We start from the raw sequence: 19,752 nt of genomic DNA on the forward strand, positions 1-19,752 counted from the left end.
GCGGAGGTTGCGTATGTGTAAATGGTCTGTGCACTGCTGTGCTGTGGATGGTCGGGAGAGTTTGCGTAATTTGGAGAGAATTACGCGTGGGTAGACGCCACGTAAAGAAATCTTCAACATCTCAAAAAGGGACATTTCAGGTACTAGCTTCATTTTATCATGTGTTTTAATTTCAATATTGTGCTTTTCAGAATATCTTAAACTTGACACTACTGCTCACCATTTCCTGTAGACAACAAGCTGTCAGGTTGCTTCTTAAGGAGATTAACTACCTAGCCCTTACAATCTTTTTGTTGCTAAGGCTTTGAAAACACGGCAGAAGCCGAAAAGCAAAACTTGACAACATCATTATCAGGTACAATGTCAATATAAGGTTGTAGGTCGAACAAACTCAAATATACTAAATCGAACAAATATAAATGCAACATGTAAAGTGTTCCCATGTTTCATGAGCTGAAATAAAAAATCCCAGACATTTTCCATATGAACAAAACTCTTATTTCTCTAAAATGTTGTGCACAAATTTGATTACATCCCTGTTAGTGAGCATTTCTCCTTTGCCAAGATCCTCCATTCACCTGACAGGTGTGGCATATCAAGAAGCTGATTAAACAACATTATCATTACACATATGCACCTTGTGCTGGGGACAATTAAAGGCCACTTTTATTGTGCAGTATCCCACAGATGTCTCAAGTTTTGCGGGAGTGTGCAATTGACATGCTGACTGCAGGAATGTCCACCAGAGCTGTTACCAGAGAATTTAATGTTAATTTCTCTACCATAAGCCTGGTTACATGTGGTCTGCGGTTGTGAGGCCGGTTGGACTGTCAAAAACAGGCTTGGCTAGATGGCTTGTTTTTTGGCTTGTAACCAGCAGCTTTTGGCTCCTTATTTACACAGTCAAATGTTTGGTTGTTTGAATGGTGAGTTGCTATTCATCTTCCAATCAGAAGGGAAAATAAATTAAATCAATACATCAAATATGTAATTACAATCTTTGTCTTATGGCGTCAACTTTCCGTATGTATAAAATTATAATGATGATACAAAGTGCAGCCTATTATTATTCCTGGGCACAGTTTATTGGAAGTTAGCCTATGTCACTGTTCAAATGCTACTGTGAGTCAGTTTACTAGGTAACAATTATAGCAACAGTTTGCGCATCGGACCAGCAAGGCTTGGCCTAGAGTCTTCAGTGTGTGAAACTAGTCCTAATCCACCTCACACCTGCCACAGTGTGAGGCTATAAATATATAAATCGATTGCATCTCAGGTCATTAAAGTCCATCTGGAGTCATTAGGAAGTTTTTGAAGGCTGGCTCACAGGATGCCATCACAGCAAGTGTAAGGACTATAGTACTCTACCTGGCTTTGTCACAAGCTGCAGTAGCACCAACACTCAATAATTGGTTGATTGTATCAGTATGAGACAGAGACAGTGGACGCTGCCTGTCTACTCAACAAGCAGACATCTCTGCGTTTACACAAGCAGCCCAATTCTGATATAGGCTGCACTTTTGACTGGCCAAGAATGATATGACTAGGGCCCTGTGTTTAGCGCGATCATGTGATATAGCAAAATGTTATCCTGTATTTTTAAGCCATATCCAGAAATGAGAATTACACCACAAAACGAAAGCAATTGTCTGAAAATAATACGAGACAGTTTCATGAAAAGCTATAAATAAAGGTTCAAATCCAGGCATTGCGTAAAACACAGGGGGGGGGGGGTTTGCGTTTTGGTATATCAGAAGTATATTCATTTTCAATGGAACGCTGTGTTTGCCCTTGCAGCATTTCATTGCATAGTTCTGTGTTCTGTGTAGTGCATACGTTGGATATATCCAACGGATTCATCAAATTGTATGTGTAGATTTGACAGAAGTAGTAGCAAAAGGGTCTGCTGCATACATATCCAGTAAAAGTTGGATTACAAATGTACAAATAGATTTTCCGCAGCATTGACACACCGACGCTGTTGGTCTGATCGAGGCAATAGAGTTAGTGGTCATGAAGCCTCAGTGACAATTGTAGAGTGAAGTCATAGGCATGGTAAACCATGCTGAAATGGCTTATGAAACTGAACAAAAATATAAACGCAGCAATTTCAAAGATTTCACTGAGTTATAGTTCATATAAGGAAATCAGTCAATTGAAATAAATTCCTTATGCCTTAGTCTATGGATTTCACATGACTGGGAATACAGATATGCATCTGTTGGTCACAGATACCTTAAAAAAAAGTAGGGAAGTGCATCAGTTAACCAGTCAGTAGCTGGCGTGCCTCAAGCAGCACGACACATCTCTTTCGCATAGAGTTGATCAGGCTGTTGATTGTGGCCTGTGGAATGTTGACCCACTCCTCTTCAATGGCTGTGCAAAGTGGCTGGAAACACCTCTGGTGAATATTCCTTCAGTCAGCATGCCAATTGCATGCTCCCTCAAAACTTGAGACATCTGTGGCATTGTGTGACAAAACTGCACATTTTAGTGGCCTTTTATTGTCTCCAGCACAAGGTGCACCTGTGTAATGATCTTGCTGTTTAATTAGCTTCTTGATATACCACACCTGTCAGGTGAATGGATTATATTGGCAAAGAAGAAATGATCACTAACAGGGATGTAAGCAAATTTCAAACATTTGAGAGAAATAAGCTTTTTGTGAGTATGAAACATTTCTGGGATCTTTTATTTCAGCTCATGCATTTATATTTATATATATATTTTTTTAATATATATTTTTGTGAATATGCTGGTACTTTATCTCTCCAAAATCCACCACACAACTTGGTCCCACTGCTGCCAGCACCATACCAATTTAAATCACAATTTATGCCAAGCAGTCAATCTGTGATGGATAGGACTCAGACCAGATAATAGCCCGGTGTGGCCATTATTATTACTCTTGGAGGACACAACACTTGAAGCCTTGATTCCCAGGCAGAGTGAATGCAAGACTACAGCGTAAATCCTAGTTAAATAGCAAAACTGTAGGTATCATTGTACTGAATGTCATGACTATGTAAAGTAAGAGGTCACATGCCACATCTTCATTATGTTGCACATTTTAACAGAAGGTGATGATTAAAGGGTTAACTAATGTATAGGTCAATGGGGTCATGGTTATGTTTAGGCTTCTCTACTCCTGCAGCTGGAGTGGCCTAGGCTAGGTCAATGGTTTTAATCCAGTAGGCCATGCTATAGCATAAAGCAGACCCTCTCTGAGTCCCAATGATCTTCAGCACTTGATCACTTCTGTTAATGGATTTTGAAGGGAAACTGGTGTAAGAAATATGGTGGAGAAAACCTATCTTCTGTCCTTACTTCTGTGAGCATGGCATTGGGCAGCATAACACACAGTCATAATCCTTTCACCTATGTGTAACACACCCAGCGGGTGACAGAGGCGGTGAGTCTGCCATTGTGCCACTCCGACCAGACAAGTTACTTTTACAAGGCGCAAAAGGTCAGGTCTTGTTAATTGTTTCGAGACGGGCCAGTTTACTAATTAAGTTACAGTATGTGGTGCCTAAACCAACCCTGTTAAGAAGTCATCTTAGTTTAGGCAGACAGTGCCAGTCAGACCTGGGTCAATTCTATTTGTTGTTTTTTTTTCAGTTACTTTAGGTGCACTTGGTTTAGCTCACCTGGTGTCAGTGTCGGATGGGGAGGGGTTGCACTTAGAACTATCCCATGGGTGCTATTGTGCCTGGAAAGCCAAATCAGGCACACCTAAAGTATTGTACACACCTACGGTGTGAACCACTCAACAATACTGTCCTGGATGTTCATGCAACATAGTCAGTGGCGGTTCTAGCCTGTATGGCTCCCTGGGTGAACCCCCTCTTCAGCAACATTCTGCACTAACTGTCATTTTTATTCAGACATTTGGACCAACACAAATAAATAATCATAACATTTAAAACTATATAAACATAAAAATATATACAAAAATAAGACTCATAAATTTAAAAAAGAAGTAACAAAGACAAATATAAACAAATTGTAGTATATACTGTAAATACAAATAAAAAAGCAAATTGAATTATTACACTATTACCCTATTGCTAACAAAACACAAATAAAACTAAATTTCACAAATCCTATATCACACAAATAGAATAACACACTTATAAAGAAGAGAACCTGGTTTATTTGGTAGCATTTTGGAGTGTGACGGATTTGACTAATTGCATTAGTACTGTACAAAGTTAGAGGTGCGCTATTTGATAGATTACCCACTCCACCTATCTCGGGCTTCCAGTGGGGAGACCTGAGATCAACCTGGCATCTTGCCACCGCCGGCAAGATGCTGCCCTGGGCGGCTGCCCATGTTGTTAATACCTAAAACCGCAACTGAACATAGTCATATCAATTATTTTGAGTAACCCTTTGTGTGCATGTGTGTTTTTGTGTTTGGGAAACAGACATACGCACCAGGTAGTGACCGTAAAGAAGGGGAATAGTTCAGACAGTGAAGATTTCGCCACTCAGTGGGTTACACCTGTCATTTGCCTGCTTGCCTTCCTGACTGCCTGCCTGTCTATGTAACAGTCTTTCCCCTCCAGTGACCTTGTGTAACACCACAATATGTAAAAACAAAGTTGGATCAACCAAGACTATTAATCCCTCATCAATCAAATGTATTTATAAAGCCCTTCTTACATAAGCTGATGTCACAAAGTGCTGTACAGAAACCCAGCCTAAAACCCCAAACAGCAAGCAATGCAGGTGTAGAAGCACGGTGGCTAGGAAAAACTCCATAGAAAGGCCATAACCTAGGAATAAACCTAGAGAGGAACCAGGCTATGAGGGGTGGCCAGTCCTTCTGGCTGTGCCAGGTGGAGATTATAACAGAACATGGCCAAGATGTTCAAATGTTCATAGATGACCAGCAGGGTCAAATAATGATCACAGTGGTTGTCGAGGGTGCAACAGGTCAGCACCTCAGGAGTAAATGTCAGTTGGCTTTTCATAGCCGATCATTCAGAGTATCTCTACCGCTCCTGCTGTCTCTAGAGAGTTGAAAACAGCAGGTCTGGGACAGGTAGCACGTCTGGTGAACAGGTCAGGGTTCCATAGCCGCAGGCAGAACAGTTGAAACTGGAGCAGCAGTACGGCCAGGTGGACTGGAGACAGCAAGGAGGATATAACCCCACCCACTTTGCCAAAGCACAGACCCCACACCACTAGAGGGATATCTTCAACCACCAACTTACCATCCTGGGACAAGGCCGAGTATAGCCCACGAAGATCTACGCCACAGCACAACCCAAGGGTGGGCGCCGACCCGGACAGGAAGATCACGTCAGTGACTTAACTCACTCAAGTGACAGCATGGAATAGCACCAGTAAGCCAGTGACTCAGCCCCTGTAATAGGGTTAGAGGCAGAGAATCCCAGTGGAGAGAGGGGAACCGGCCAGGCAGAGACGGCAAGGGCGGTTCATTGCTCCAGTGCCTTTCCGTTCACCTTCACACTCCCGGGCCAGACGACACTAAATCATATGACCTACTGAAGAGATGAGTCTTCAATAAAGACTTAAAATTTGAGCCCGAGTCTCTGTCTCTCACATGGATAAGCAGACCATTCCAAAAAATGGAGCTCTATAGGAGAAAGTCCTGCCTCCAGCTGTTTGCTTAGAAATTCTAGGGACTGTAAGGAGGCCTGCGTATTGTGACCGTAACGTACGTGTAGGTATGTATGGCAGGACCAAATCAGAAAGATAGGTAGGAGCAAGCCCATGTAATGCTTTGTAGGTTAGCAGTAAAACCTTAATCAGCCCTTGCCTTAACAGGAAGCCAGTGTAGATAAGCTAGCACTGGAGTAATATGATCACATTTTGGGGTTCTAGTCAAGATTCTAAACTGAAGTTTATTTAGTGCTTTATCCAGGTATCCAGAAAGTAGAGCATTGCAGTAGTCTAACCTAGAAGTGACAAATGCATGGATACATTTTTCTGCGTCATTTTTGGACAGAAAGTTTCAGATTTTTGCAATGTTAAAAAAGATGTCCTTGAAACAGTCTTGATATGTTTGTCAAAAGAGATATCAGAGTCCAGAGTAACGCAGAGGTCCTTCACAGTTTTATTTGAGACGACTGTACAACCGTCAAGATTAATTGTCAGATTCAACAAAAGATCTCTTTGTTTCTTGGGACCTAGAACAAGCATCTCTGTTTTGTTCGAGTTTAAAAGTAGAACATTTGCCGCCATCCACTTCCTTATGTCTGAAACACAGGCTTCCAGGAAGGGCAATTTTGGGGTTTCACCATGTTTCATCGAAATGTACAGCTGTGTATCGTCCGCATAGCAGTGAAAGTTAACATTATGTTTCCGAATCACTTCACCAAGAGGTAAAATATATAGTGAAAACAGTAGTGGTCCTAAAATGGATCCTTGAGGAAACCGAAATTTACAGTTGATTTGTCCGAGGACAAACCATCCACAGAGACAAACTGATATCTTTCCGACAGATAAGATCTAAACCAGGCCGGAACTTGTCGACCAATTTGTGTTAACAATCTCTCCAAAAGAATGTGGTAATCGATGGTATCAAAAGCAGCACTAAGGTCTAGGAGCACGAGGACTGAGAACTGAGGAACTGGGGAACTGAGGAACTAGGAACTGAAAAGTGGTCTGTGGTCACCACCTGCAGAATCACTCCTGTTTTGGGGGGTGTCTTGCTAATTGCCTATAATTTCCACCTTTTGTCTATTCCATTTGCACAACAGCATGTGAAATTTATTGTCAATCAGTGTTGCTTCTTAAGTGGACAGTTTGATTTCACAGAAGTGTGATTGACTTGGAGTTACATTGTGTTGTTTAAGTGTTCCCTTTATTTTTTTGAGCAGTGTGTATATATATCTATATATCTATATATCTATATATCTATATATCTATATCTATATATATATATATATATATATATATATATATATATATATATATATATATATATATATATATATATATATATATATATATATATATATATATATATATATATATATATATATATATATATATAAACTCTACCTGTATAATTTCATTCTGCTGTTTAAGGTATTACTGATGATTTATTTTTTTACCACTGTATATTGTTTACTCTCTGCTCACTCTGTTTTTCTCTACTACAGAGTCTCTGTTGAATGTAGCTGTGGAATGGATTTACAGCCAGTAGAAAGGTGATGCGGGTAGAACACCCTATTGGAAAACGACTGTCACCTTTGCCTGTAGGTGTTCAAAGCTAACACCATGCCATAAGGAACTGTGTGCTACAACGATTTTACTGTGGGCTGGAACTATTCTTTTGGGCTGGGCTCCACTTTCAACATGCTGATAGCTAGCAATAGCATTTTCAGAGAGCTCTTCCAATGTCTCTGGCCGACAGCAGGCCTCCGAGCTCCTCAGTCAGTGGAATAGTCCTTAATTAGGAACAACAAACACACTGCACCGCCATCTGCTCTACATAAATAGATATATTGGACACATCAAGCTGCCGTGGAGAGGCTCAAGCCGGCAGCTGGCAGCTGGCACTTCTGCATGTGTGCACCTGTGTCTGTATAGTTAGTGTGTATGTTTCCCTGTCTGCATGTGTGTGTGAATGTTCGCCACCTTGGATCCTGCTCGGAGCCACACACAGCCCGGGCGCCCAGCCTTCGGCCCGGAGATGCTGCAGACCAACAACTACTCCCTGGTGCTGCTGATCCAGCTGAGCCTGTTGACCTTTGACCTGTTCGTCAACTCCTTCAGCGAGCTGCTGAGGGCCGCGCCCGTCGTCCAGCTGGTGCTCTTCATGTAAGACGCGGGGAAGGATGGGAAAGCCAGGGAGTAGACTCTGATGTAAATTCATTATTTAAAGCTTCTTCATTTAAGAGGTAGAAAGGGTGGGAGAAAAGGGGGATTGACACAATGTAAAAAGCAGTGTTTCTCAACTCTGGTCCCTGAGCACAGTGTGTGCGTGTGTTCATTTGTGTGTCTTCATTCATTTAACGTAACTGTAACTAAATGGAAGCTCCTCTCTCTCTCTCTCTCTCTCTCAGTATCCAGGACATAGCCATCCTGTTTAACCTGATCATCATTCTGCTGATGCTGTTCAACACCTACGTGTTCCAGGTGGGCCTGGTGTCCTTGCTGCTGGAGCGCTTCAGGGCCCTGCTGCTGCTCTCTGCCCTCTACCTGACCCTCAGCATCTCCCTACACTCCTGGATCATGGTACGCTGTGTGTGTCACTTAAAATCCAAGGTTATTCGTCACATACACAGTTTACAGCAGGTTTGAAAGGTGCAGCGAAATGATTATGTGTTGGCTCCCTCAATGCAGTACATTAGTCAATATCAACAACAAAAAGAGTCAAGTCATAAATAACAAGTAAGAGAGATAATATGCATAGTAATAATGGACTGTATTTACACTGCATTTACAAATATAAAGTGGGCAGTGAGGGACTTGGTCAAGCAGTGGAATAAATGGTATTTAATAGAACAGCAGCGTTGACTGTGTGTGTTGCACTCGCCAGGGGCGAAAATCTGAGATCAACCTTGGAGGGGACAATTACATTAAATTTTCTCAAGAGCAATTCCTGAGGGGGACACCAAAAGTAGTGCTGTAACACATAGCATACGTTGTTAAATGTATATTGAGGAACCATAATTCCTACAACTGGATAATTGATAGGTACAGTAGTTAACTGAAGGGTTTTCCCAACTTGTTCAAATATTTAAATCATTATAATTCTACTACTAATAATAGTTATAGCAGTGCTCCTTACCAGTCCAGTATGTATGCAGGTATTCATACTTACAACCAGCAATATCAAGAAAGGTCAGTAGGTGACAATGGTACTGTACACTGTATGGGTGTAGTTTTCATAAATACAATGAACATGGTGTGATCACATCTAAAAGAATCTCCATTGAGAACCATCACAAAGTTGGTCTCCGTATTGAATTGACCTTTTAATTGGACTTTTTCTGATACATTTATATAGTCATTAAATATGTCCACCTGGCCTGAGTCTATTACAATATCTTTGCAAGAACAAAAAGCTTAAAATAAGTACAGTTCTAAAAGCAAAATAACTACTTCAATGAAAACCCCAAATAAATCAACCAAAATATCCTTCAGTCAGTGTCTCAACTCTTCAAACAGCAGCTATGGACAAGTATGTCGCACAAAGTATGCAATTTTAAATAAAATAACATGAAATAAATCATTTGTAAGTGTACTGAAAACTACTAAACAAAAGAAGAACTATCAATTACACCATGGGTTCTCAAACAGGGGTCCATGGACTAATTGCAAGGAGTCCGTGAAATAAAAAAGTGTAATGAATGTAGTCAGTACCACAAGGTTTCCAGTAAGTTTACATATAATATAGAGGGGGTGGAGGTCCCTGAGGACCGCTCAAAACCTTGCCTGCTTTGCCTCAAAATATGCAGGGGTTCCAGTACCCCAAAAAGGTTGAGAACCACTGCTATACACACTACTGAACAAAATAACCGAGCATATGTTTGCGGGTTTCCTCAACAACACATCAGTTGGCACTTTCGCAATGCCCTCGCCTGTTGTCTCCGACACCCTGTATAGCCCAATAAACTCCTTGTGAGGGACAAGGTCATGGTCAACATAACGCAGACAGACATTCTCCTGTTCAGCACCAGAGACATCTTGAGTACCATCAACAATTAATGAAAATTGTACAATCGGAAGAGACCCAATCTCAGCTGCAATGCCTCGAATGACTATTGGCCATGATGTTCAGAATTTCATTCTGTGCTTTGGGGCCTGTGTACATTGTGGTACGCTCTGTTAACCACTTCAGTAAAATGGGATCATCCTCTTCTGCCCTAAATTTCAAAATCTGGTATAAATTCCCACTGTCATCCGTGTGGCCTCTAAAGGCTTGTCCCTGTCTTACTACATGCCGCACCGAACTAACAATTTTCATCAAGCAATGCCTTGCGTCATCCTGCTGTTTACCCCACGCGCTGGACATAACTGGACACTGATTGGATTTAGCTGGTGTGCTGTTACAATTACAAAGTGGCGGTGGGTTTGGCAATTTTGATGTGCTGTGAATTTTTCAATGCCTTTTCTCCAGTTCCTAAATCCTGCACTAATGAAGGCAGCATCAGCTCTTTGGCCAAAAGATGGCTGGCTTGAAAACCCTTGGCTACAGTGAAAACACAACACTCCTTTTATTGATGGATTATAATGTAGCCAGGGGAAATCGCGAAACCATCTCTCTTGAAACGTCAACACTCTGTTGGCAAGAGTTTGCGGTTCTATAAATTGTGGGTGTGGCTGATATGGTTTTGTGCCATCACTGTGGTAACTGGACAATGCTGTGCCACTGTCCCCTATACTGGTGCTGATGGCAACAAGGGTGACACTTGGTCCTGCCGTGGCTGTGACACTGTCCTCTGAAGTCTCTCTCCCTAGCTCTTTCCCTTTCACCACCCTAACTGACTCAGTCTGTCTCCTAGAAAATAAATAAGGTGTTTGCCGTACTCCTAACTACCGGTACCCAAAACTACACAATTAATCACAACAGCAATACCATTGCCGTAAACAAATCTTAGTTTAGTCACCAGTTTAAGTTGAGAGTGGGGGTATCCATGGCATTTTCCAATTATGTCCCTATTTTACAAGTCAAAAAAATTGAGAACCTTTCATAATGTTGCCAAACAAAGACTCAACAAACTTACCTGAGACTCCCTGTCTTTATTTATTTATTTTATTTATTTTATTTAACCTTTATTTAACCAGGTAGGCAAATTGAGAACACGTTCTCATTTACAATTGCGACCTGGCCAAGATAAAGCAAAGCAGTTCGACACATACAACAACACATAGTTACACATGGAGTAAAAACAAACATATAGTCAATAATACAGTGAAAAAAAAATAAGTCTATATACAATGTGAGCAAGTGAGGTGAGATAAGGGAGGTGAAGGCAAACAGATATATGTATAAATAAATAAAATATAAAAAGGCCATGGAGGCGAAGTGAGTACAACAGAGCAAGTAAAATAAAAACTAAAAAACACTGGAATGGTTGGTTTGCATTGGAAGAAAGTGCAAAGTAGAGACAGAAATAATGGGGTGCAAAGGAGCAAAATAAATTAATAAATAAATACAGTAGGTAAAGAGGTAGTTGTTTGGGCTAAATTGTAGATGGGTTATGTACAGGTGCAGTAATCTATGAGCTGCTCTGACAGCTGGTGCTTAAAGCTAGTGAGGGAGATAGGTGTTTCCAGTTTCAGAGATTTTTGTAGTTCGTTCCAGTCATTGGCAGCAGAGAACTGGAAGGAGAGGCGTCCAAAGGAAGAATTGGTTTTGGGGGTGACTAGAGAGATATACCTGCTGGAGCGCGTGCTACAGGTAGGTGCTGCTATGGTGACCAGCGAGCTGAGATAAGGGGGGACTTTACCTAGCAGGGTCTTGTAGATGACCTGGAACCAGTGGGTTTGGCGACGAGTATGAAGCGAGGGCCAGCCAACGAGAGTGTACAGGTCGCAGTGGTGGGTAGTATATGGGGCTTTGGTGACAAAACGGATGGCACTGTGATAGACTGCATCCAATTTATTGAGTAGGGTTTTGGAGGCTATTTTGTAAATGACATCACCGAAGTCGAGGATTGGTAGGATGGTCAGTTTTACAAGGGTATGTTTGGCAGCATGAGTAAAGGATGCTTTGTTGCGGAATAGGAAGCCAATTCTAGATTTGACTTTGGATTGGAGATGTTTGATGTGGGTCTGGAAGGAGAGTTTACAGTCTAACCAGACACCTAGGTATTTGTAGTTGTCCACATATTCTAAGTCAGAGCCGTCCAAAGTAGTGATGTTGGACAGGCGGGCAGGAGCAGGCAGCGATCGGTTGAAGAGCATGCATTTGGTTTTACTTGTATTTAAGAGCAGTTGGAGGCCACGGAAGGAGAGTTGTATGGCATTGAAGCTCGCCTGGAGGGTTGTTAACACAGTGTCAAAAGAAGGGCCAGAAGTATACAGAATAGTGTCGTCTGCGTAGAGGTGGATCAGAGAATCACCAGCAGCAAGAGCGACATCATTGATGTAAACAGAGAAGAGAGTCGGTCCAAGAATTGAACCCTGTGGCACCCCCATAGAGACTGCCAGAGGCCCGGACAACAGACCCTCCGATTTGACACACTGAACTCTATCAGAGAAGTAGTTGGTGAACCAGGCGGCAATCATTAGAGAAACCAAGGCTGTCGAGTCTGCCAATGAGGATGTGGTGATTGACAGAGTCAAAAGCCTTGGCCAGGTCAATGAATACGGCTGCACAGTATTGTTTCCTATCGATGGCGGTTACGATATCGTTTATGACCTTGAGCGTGGCTGAGGTGCACCCATGACCAGCTCTGAAACCAGATTGCATAGCGGAGAAGGTGTGGTGTGATTCGAAATGGTCGGTAATCTAATTGTTGACTTGGCTTTCGAAGACCTTAGAAAGGCAGGGTAGGATAGATATAGGTCTGTAGCAGTTAGGGTCAAGGGTGTCCCCCCCTTTGAAGAGGGGGATAACCGCAGCTGCTTTCCAATCTTTGGGGATCTCAGACGACACGAAAGAGAGGTTGAAGAGGCTAGTAATAGGGGTGGCAACAATTTCAGCAGATAGTTTTAGAAAGAAAGGGTCCAGATTATCTAGCCCGGCTGATTTGTAAGGGTCCAGATTTTGCAGCTCATTAAGAACATCAGCTGACTGAATTTGGGAGAAAGAGAAATGGGGAAGGCTTGGGCGAGTAGCAGAGGGGAGGGCAGTGCTGTTGTCCGGGGTAGGGGTAGCCAGGTGGAAAGCATGGCCAGCCGTAGAAAAATGCTTATTGAAATTCTCAATTATAGTGGATTTGTCGGTGGTGACAGTGTTTCCTATCTTCAGAGCGGTTGGAAGCTGGGAGGAGGTGTTCTTATTCTCCATGGACTTTACGGTGTCCCAGAACTTTTTTGAATTTGTGTTGCAGGAAGCAAATTTCTGCTTGAAAAAGCTAGCCTTGGCTGTTCTAACTGCCTGTGTATATTGGTTTCTGGCTTCCCTGAAAAGTTGCATATCACGGGAGCTGTTCGATGCTAATGCAGAACGCCATAGGATGTTTTTCTGATGGTTAAGGGCAGTCAGGTCAGGAGAGAACCAAGGGCTATATCTGTTCCTGGTTCTAAATTTCTTGAATGGGGCATGCTTATTCAAGATGGTGAGGAAGGCATTTTTAAAAAATGACCAGGCATCCTCTACTGACGGGATGAGATCAATATCCTTCCAGGATATCCCGGCCAGGTCGATTAGGAAGGCCTGCTCGCTGAAGTGTTTCAGGGAGCGTTTGACAGTGATGAGTGGAGGTCGTTTGACCGCTGACCCATTACGGATGCAGGCAATGAGGCAGTGATCGCTGAGATCTTGGTTGAAAACAGCAGAGGTGTATTTGGAGGGCAAGTTTGTTAGGATGATATCTATGAGGGTACCCGTGTTTACGGAATTGGGGTGGTACCTGGTAGGTTCATTGATAATTTGTGTGAGATTGAGGGCATCAAGCTTAGATTGTAGGGTGGCTGGGGTGTTGAGCATGTTCAAATTTAGGTCGCCTAGCAGCACGAGCTCTGAAGATAGATGGGGGGCAATCAGTTCACATATAGTGTCCAGAGCACAGCTGGGGGCAGAGGGTGGTCTATAGCAGGCGGCAACGGTGAGAGACTTGTTTTTAGAGAGGTGGATTTTTAAAAGTAGAAGTTTAAATTGTTTGGGAACAGACCTGGATAGTATAACAGAACTCTGCAGGCAGTCTTTGCAGTAGATTGCAACACCGCCCCCTTTGGCCGTTCTATCTTGTCTGAAAATATTGTAATTGGGGATAAAAATGTCTGAATTTTTGGTGGTCTTTCTAAGCCAGGATTCAGACACGGCTAAAACATCCGGGTTGGTAGAGTGTGCTAAAGCAGTGAACAAAACAAACTTAGGGAGGAGGCTTCTAATGTTAACATGCATGAAGCCAAGGCTATTACGGTTACAGAAGTCATCAAAAGAGAGCGCCTGGGGAATAGGAGTGGAGCCAGGTACTGCAGGGCCTGGATTCAGCTCTACATCACCAGAGGAACAGAGGAGAAGTAGGATAATGGTACGGCTAAAAGCTATGAGAATTGGTCGCCTAGAGCTACTAGAGCAGAGAGTAAAAGGAAGTTTCTGGGGGCGATAAAATAGTTTAAAGGAATAATGTACAGACAAAGGTATGGTAGGATGTGAATACAGTGGAGGTAAACCTAGGTATTGAGTGATGATGAGAGAGATCTTGTCTCTAGAAACATCATTGAAACCAGGTGATGTCATCGCATATGTGGGTGGTGGAGCTGATAGGTTGGATATGGTATAGAGAGCAGGGCTAGAATCTCTACAGTGAAATAAGCCAATAAACACTAACCAGAACAGCAATGGACAAGGCATATTTACATTAAGGAGAGGCATGCTTAATCGAGTGATCAGTAAGGGTCCAGTGAGTAGAGGTTGGTTGGGGTCGTGGCGATCCAGACAGCTGGCCGGGTATATGGCTATCGGTAGCAGCATAGGATGGAGGTCTGTTTGTAGATACCTCGTGCGTTTCCGTCGGTAGGTTCCGTGTAGTGGGGTTTTGTTCAGATAGCAGCCGATAGGACAGCTAACGATTAGCGGGCATCAGGTGAGCGTTCAGGTAACGTCGGGACGGATTTGCCGGTTGGATAAATCCCTCGGGCAGATAACGTCGGCAGTCAGTCGTGAAGGCCCGGTGGGGTTCCGTATCTGCAGCAGCAACAAAAGAAACGGGTCCGGATGGTGATGGAACTCCTCAGCTGGCTAGCTCCAGCATGATTTGAGTTTGCTCCGGGGTCGACGTAAGCCAATAGTCACACGGTATGCAGCTAGCTAGCTGCGAAATCAAGGTGCAAGTGTCCAGAGCCTGCGGTTGGAATCCGGGGAAACTGAGAGAAAAAAAAGTCCCGGAATGCTCCGGTCCGAGTCGCGTTGCACAAAAGTGCCGGTAGATTATCGAGCTAAAGGAATAGCTGATGACCGCAAAACGTGGGCAGCTGAAACACCAACGCTAGCTAGCAAACCGGCTAATTTCGGGGCAGCTACAGATTAGCTTCTGGCTAGCTATCGGAGTAGCTTCTGGTTAGCTATCAGGCTAGCTTCTGAATTAGCCCCTGGCTATCTTCCACGATGGATTTTCAGATTGAGATAAATAATACTTATTGTAATTGGTGAAGCGGGTTGCAGGAAAGCTTTTGCAGGAAAGCTTTTGTAGTTGAGTTCTTGGATAATAAAATAAATAAAAGATATGTGAAGAAAAGGTGTAAATATATATATATATACAGGACACGACAAGACAATACGGAAAAGACGTCTGAACTGCTAAGCCACCTTGGAGCTTGTATATGGAGCTTGTCTGCCAATCTGTCCCCAACTCTGCTGTCTGTGTGCCATCTGTTGCCTGCTCTGCCTAATGACATCATTGTGAAACATTTCCATTAGCATTTCACTTCTTTCTTATGAACATTTTATCAACTAGTCTTTGAGATATTAGGATACTAGAGTTCTTACTATGCGTTTTGGTGTACTGACAAATACTCTGATGTCCGTCTTCTTACTTTTTTCTGCCATTTTTCTACCTGGCTGGCTGGCTGGCCTAGCTGCACACACACACATTTACACAACACATGCTGCAACCTTTTGTAATTTAAATAGTTTGTTTCATATTGGCTGGCTTCCAACAATAGCTGAATTTGTAAAGCTAGCGAGCACCAATTCCGTTTCTGTGTGTTTGCTATAATCTTTGCTACCTGGTTAAATAAAGGTGAAATAAAATAAAATAAAAAAAGTTCACTAGCGACAATTTATCTTTTGCAACGAGACCATTATATATATTTAAGACAATGGTAGAAGAGAGTGTAGTTCTGTTCTGTTCAGTTTGGACTTCAGTTTATTGCTAACCTTATCACAGGGACGTCGAAGCACTACAGCTGCATGCTGATCTTGGAATAAACTGACGATAGCAAAGATTCCATCTTTGACGACGCCACATAAATGGAATAGGTACTAGCTAGCTTGATAGTTAATGTTTGCTTTAGTTTGCGCGCTAGCTCTGCAAATTCCCCTAGTGTGTGAACCCTGCCAACATAAAAATAAATAAATAACATTGCTATGGACCTGCTATGGATTGATTGGATTAACCTCACGTCAGTTACGTACATGTCCCTTTCGGACAGTAGATACGAACTCTCTATTACCTTGCCAGCTAAAGAACTGGCAGTGGATCAAACCATTGTGAGGCAAAGGGCGGGGGGGGTCGCAATCTTTTGAAATTTAAATGCGCTATTAAGTGTCTATAATCAGCACAAGTGCTTTCATTGCGTATTATTAATATTATTGAAATTACATAGTTATGTTTACAGTGATATATTGGGGGGGACAAATCATATTTTTCCCAAGATGGGGGGGTCGTGTCCCCCCCGTCCCCCCTGGGATTTCCGCCTATGGCACTCGCACTTGACTTTCTCCCCCCCCCCCCCCCCCCTACTAGCACCGACTTTGTGATTAGCTACTTTATTGAGGTAAAATGTATTTACTATGATTGAGATATGACTGAGATATGTGATTGTCCCACCATATGTGGCTGTCCCATCACTAACTGTATGTCACTCTGGATAAGAGTGTCTGCTAAATGACTCAAATGTACAAATGTCAAGTGTGTGTGTTTATGGATGTGTTTGTGTGTACGTTTTTTGTAAGGGTTGGATGTGTGGGTAATCAGTGCAAATAATCTCTAAAGTGCAGATCATCTTTGAGGTGAAAATAGTCTCTAAGGTGCAGTCTGTGCAGGCAGACAGCTAGGATTAGCTGTTCAGCAGTCTGATGGCCCGGTGGTCGTAGCTGTCTCAAAGCCTGTTGTTCTGAGACCCGATGCTCCGATACCGCTTGCAAGGTGGTAATGGAGTGAATAGTCCGTGGCTCAGTTGACCAGAGTCCTTGACGAGCTTAATGGCTTCAAGTTTTCTGTAGGCCTCCGAATCGTTTATTACATGTGTATTGTAATTTACTATCAAATTATGGTTTATTATATGTTTTAGTGAAAGAATGCTATCCCTCAAACTGTATGGTGTATTGGGTTGTGTCTATCTCTGCAGAATCTACGCTGGCTAAAATCAAACCGCTATGTGTGGACTGATGGTCTCCAAGTGCTTTTTGTCTTCCAAAGAATAGGTGAGGCTGTCTTTGATCACACACTTACTGAAACGCATTTTAGGAAACCTTTTAGGCCTGAAACGCAATCCATCTTGGGTGCCTTCATTGAATCAAATAAGGTGGAGATCAGTGCTACATGGCAAATACTTATTGAAGGTGGGTAGTACTACATCAGCCATGCACAAACACACGCACACCCAGCTCTCATACTGTTTATTGATATAGCGTAGTAGATAGGTACCAAGTTGACCCTTGAGTGCCATATGGGTCTGATTTTCATTCCCTTTATCTCCTAATTGGTTAAGAGGATTTATTGTTTGTTGTCTTTTCTGTTTCAAAACCAAATGACTTCAGTATTTCATTGGCGTGTGATGTGTGTTTGTGTGCAGCGTCCGTGTTGTACTACTACTTCTACAAGCGCACCACAGAGTACCTGGGTGACCCTCGGCTCTATGAAGACTCGCCTTGGCTCAGAGACGCCTTTGCCAATGCCAGGGCCCGCCAGTGAGCAAAGAGCAGTGTGTGGACATGAAACTGGTATGGACAGATCCAAAATAAACCCCTCCCCGTCCCGCGGACACAGAGAGACACTGCTACAGGACACAGAGAGACACTGCTACAGGACACAGAGAGACACTGCTACAGGACACAGAGAGACACTGCTACAGGACACAGAGAGACACTGCTACAGGGCACAGAGAGACACTGCTACAGGACACAGAGAGACACTGCTACAGGACACAGAGAGACACTGCTACAGGACACAGAGAGACACTGCTACAGGACACAGAGAGACACTGCTACAGGACACAGAGAGACACTGCTACAGGACACAGAGAGACACTGCTACAGGACACAGAGAGGCACTGCTACAGGACACAGGGAGACACTGCTACAGGACACAGAGAGACACTGCTACAGTGCGTGCAGAGCTGAAATAGACGCTTCAGTGCACAGGCCTGAGCTAATATGGAGGGGGAAACCAGAGGGAAGACCTCTGTGCTCTATCAGACATGGGACAACTTTAACAAGGAGGGTCAAAAATTAGATTCTGCTTGGATACAGCAAGCCACTTTACAGATCAAGCCAGATGTACAGGCAAACTGGTTTAGGGCCTTGATTAATGGACAGAATGTTATACCAAGATGACTTTGATGCTAACATGTGGGAACTCATAGTTTGATGTGACATTGACACAACAAGTTATATTTTTTTCACACTTTGAAACAAGGTTTGTCTGTGTCATCTATCAATGTAATTATTATGTGTTGTTTTTCATGTGGAATGATTTGTGAGTTTGTGTGCCAGATTTTCTTGTGAAGATGACTGGAAAAGAAAAACCAATAATGTTTTATGTGTTTTAAAATGCTTACTTTTTTCCTGCTTTTTGTACAAATGTATTAAACAAAACCCAGACAGTACATAAACTGATAAACCGTGTCTGTGCTCAGTATGCACACACATGCGCTCAGCATAAGCACACATTTGTGACACATCAATTTACGTCACAAGCTCTCAGCATTGTGACTGAGCTTACCTTATTCTTATGACCCTATGCAGTCATTGCATTGATGTAAACCCACTGGATTAACAGATGGAAAAAGACAAACTGTTAAACAGTCATATGCATGCAAAATCTCCAAAAACAATTTGGGTGAATAGAATATATGCTGTGCAGATACAATATGTCTCAGAATAGGGGACTAAAGACCTACGTCAGTCTATATATTACTGAAGGTAAAACTGGATGTGTCAGTCAATTTATCACCACATCTCTCCTAATCCACCCCATAAATAGTGCTTGACAGTAAAAATACACACCAATACACAGTACGCATGCTTGCTTTCAAGAAGCCACAGACGGATCTATTTTTATACCTGGGATTAATCAGGGATTTAGTCTTTAGCCTACAATCCACAGGCCAGTGTTTTTGACAGCAGTGATGTCACCTCAGGCCATGTGTTTATGAAGGTGTCAGCAAGGATGGTGGATAAACCAAGATGTCTTACTCAGGGAGTTTACCATTGGAAAAAATGGTCAATGTTCCTTTCTGTGTAAGTGGGTGTTCCCTGAGTATGCTTTCCCGTGTGAGACCAATGGCTCTGGTCTACTTATTGTCCTCTCCCCGCTCTCCCCATACACCCTGACTAGAAAAAATTTGCCAGGGAAATGTCTCGCTTCTGGCACCCCATCCGTGGGGCGGGAACAATAAGTAGACCGGGTGGGCCGTCCCCAAAGAAATTGAGGCAGGTGTCTCGCTTTCTCTACCATCTCTGGTGTCAGTCCTATGTTAACCTAACTGGGTGTGCACACACACACACAGTACTAGAATGCCTGCCACTTTGACCATTATCGATTTGGGTTGATACAGTAAGTAGATTAAAAACGTCATATTACAGCGGGGTAAGCCAAATAATTGAAGTTGTGGAACCCTCTTGTGTCCAATGCAGATGGACAGTGCACGGTATTATACAAATGAACGCACCAACGACAAATCGACTTCCGAGCCACATGGGGCGCT

The 19,752-nt window shown here is 42.8% G+C and overlaps 1 protein-coding gene across 1 annotated transcript; it reads left to right on the forward strand.

Annotated features, from left to right (window-relative positions):
- On the forward strand, positions 1-18,657 carry LOC129834263 (transmembrane protein 138-like). Its single transcript, XM_055899102.1, has 5 exons — positions 1-140; positions 7,140-7,800; positions 8,046-8,217; positions 17,173-17,248; positions 17,620-18,657. The coding sequence occupies exons 2-5, from the start codon at positions 7,607-7,609 to the stop codon at positions 17,736-17,738; spliced, it is 561 nt and encodes a 186-aa protein (XP_055755077.1). The 5' UTR covers positions 1-140; positions 7,140-7,606; the 3' UTR covers positions 17,739-18,657.
- Positions 18,658-19,752: the final 1,095 nt, after the last annotated feature.

The sequence above is a fragment of the Salvelinus fontinalis genome, chromosome 35 (assembly GCF_029448725.1).
Source record: "Salvelinus fontinalis isolate EN_2023a chromosome 35, ASM2944872v1, whole genome shotgun sequence".
Classification (NCBI taxonomy): Eukaryota; Metazoa; Chordata; class Actinopteri; order Salmoniformes; family Salmonidae; genus Salvelinus; species Salvelinus fontinalis.

Bases quoted from the DNA above. Each gene is read 5' to 3' on its own strand.
- LOC129834263 (XM_055899102.1), top strand. From the start codon at position 7,607: ATGTTCGCCACCTTGGATCCTGCTCGGAGCCACACACAGCCCGGGCGC. The intron at 7,801-8,045 runs GTAAGACGCGGG...TCTCTCTCTCAG, and splicing joins GTCCAGCTGGTGCTCTTCAT to TATCCAGGACATAGCCATCC. The intron at 8,218-17,172 runs GTACGCTGTGTG...CTATCTCTGCAG, and splicing joins CCCTACACTCCTGGATCATG to AATCTACGCTGGCTAAAATC.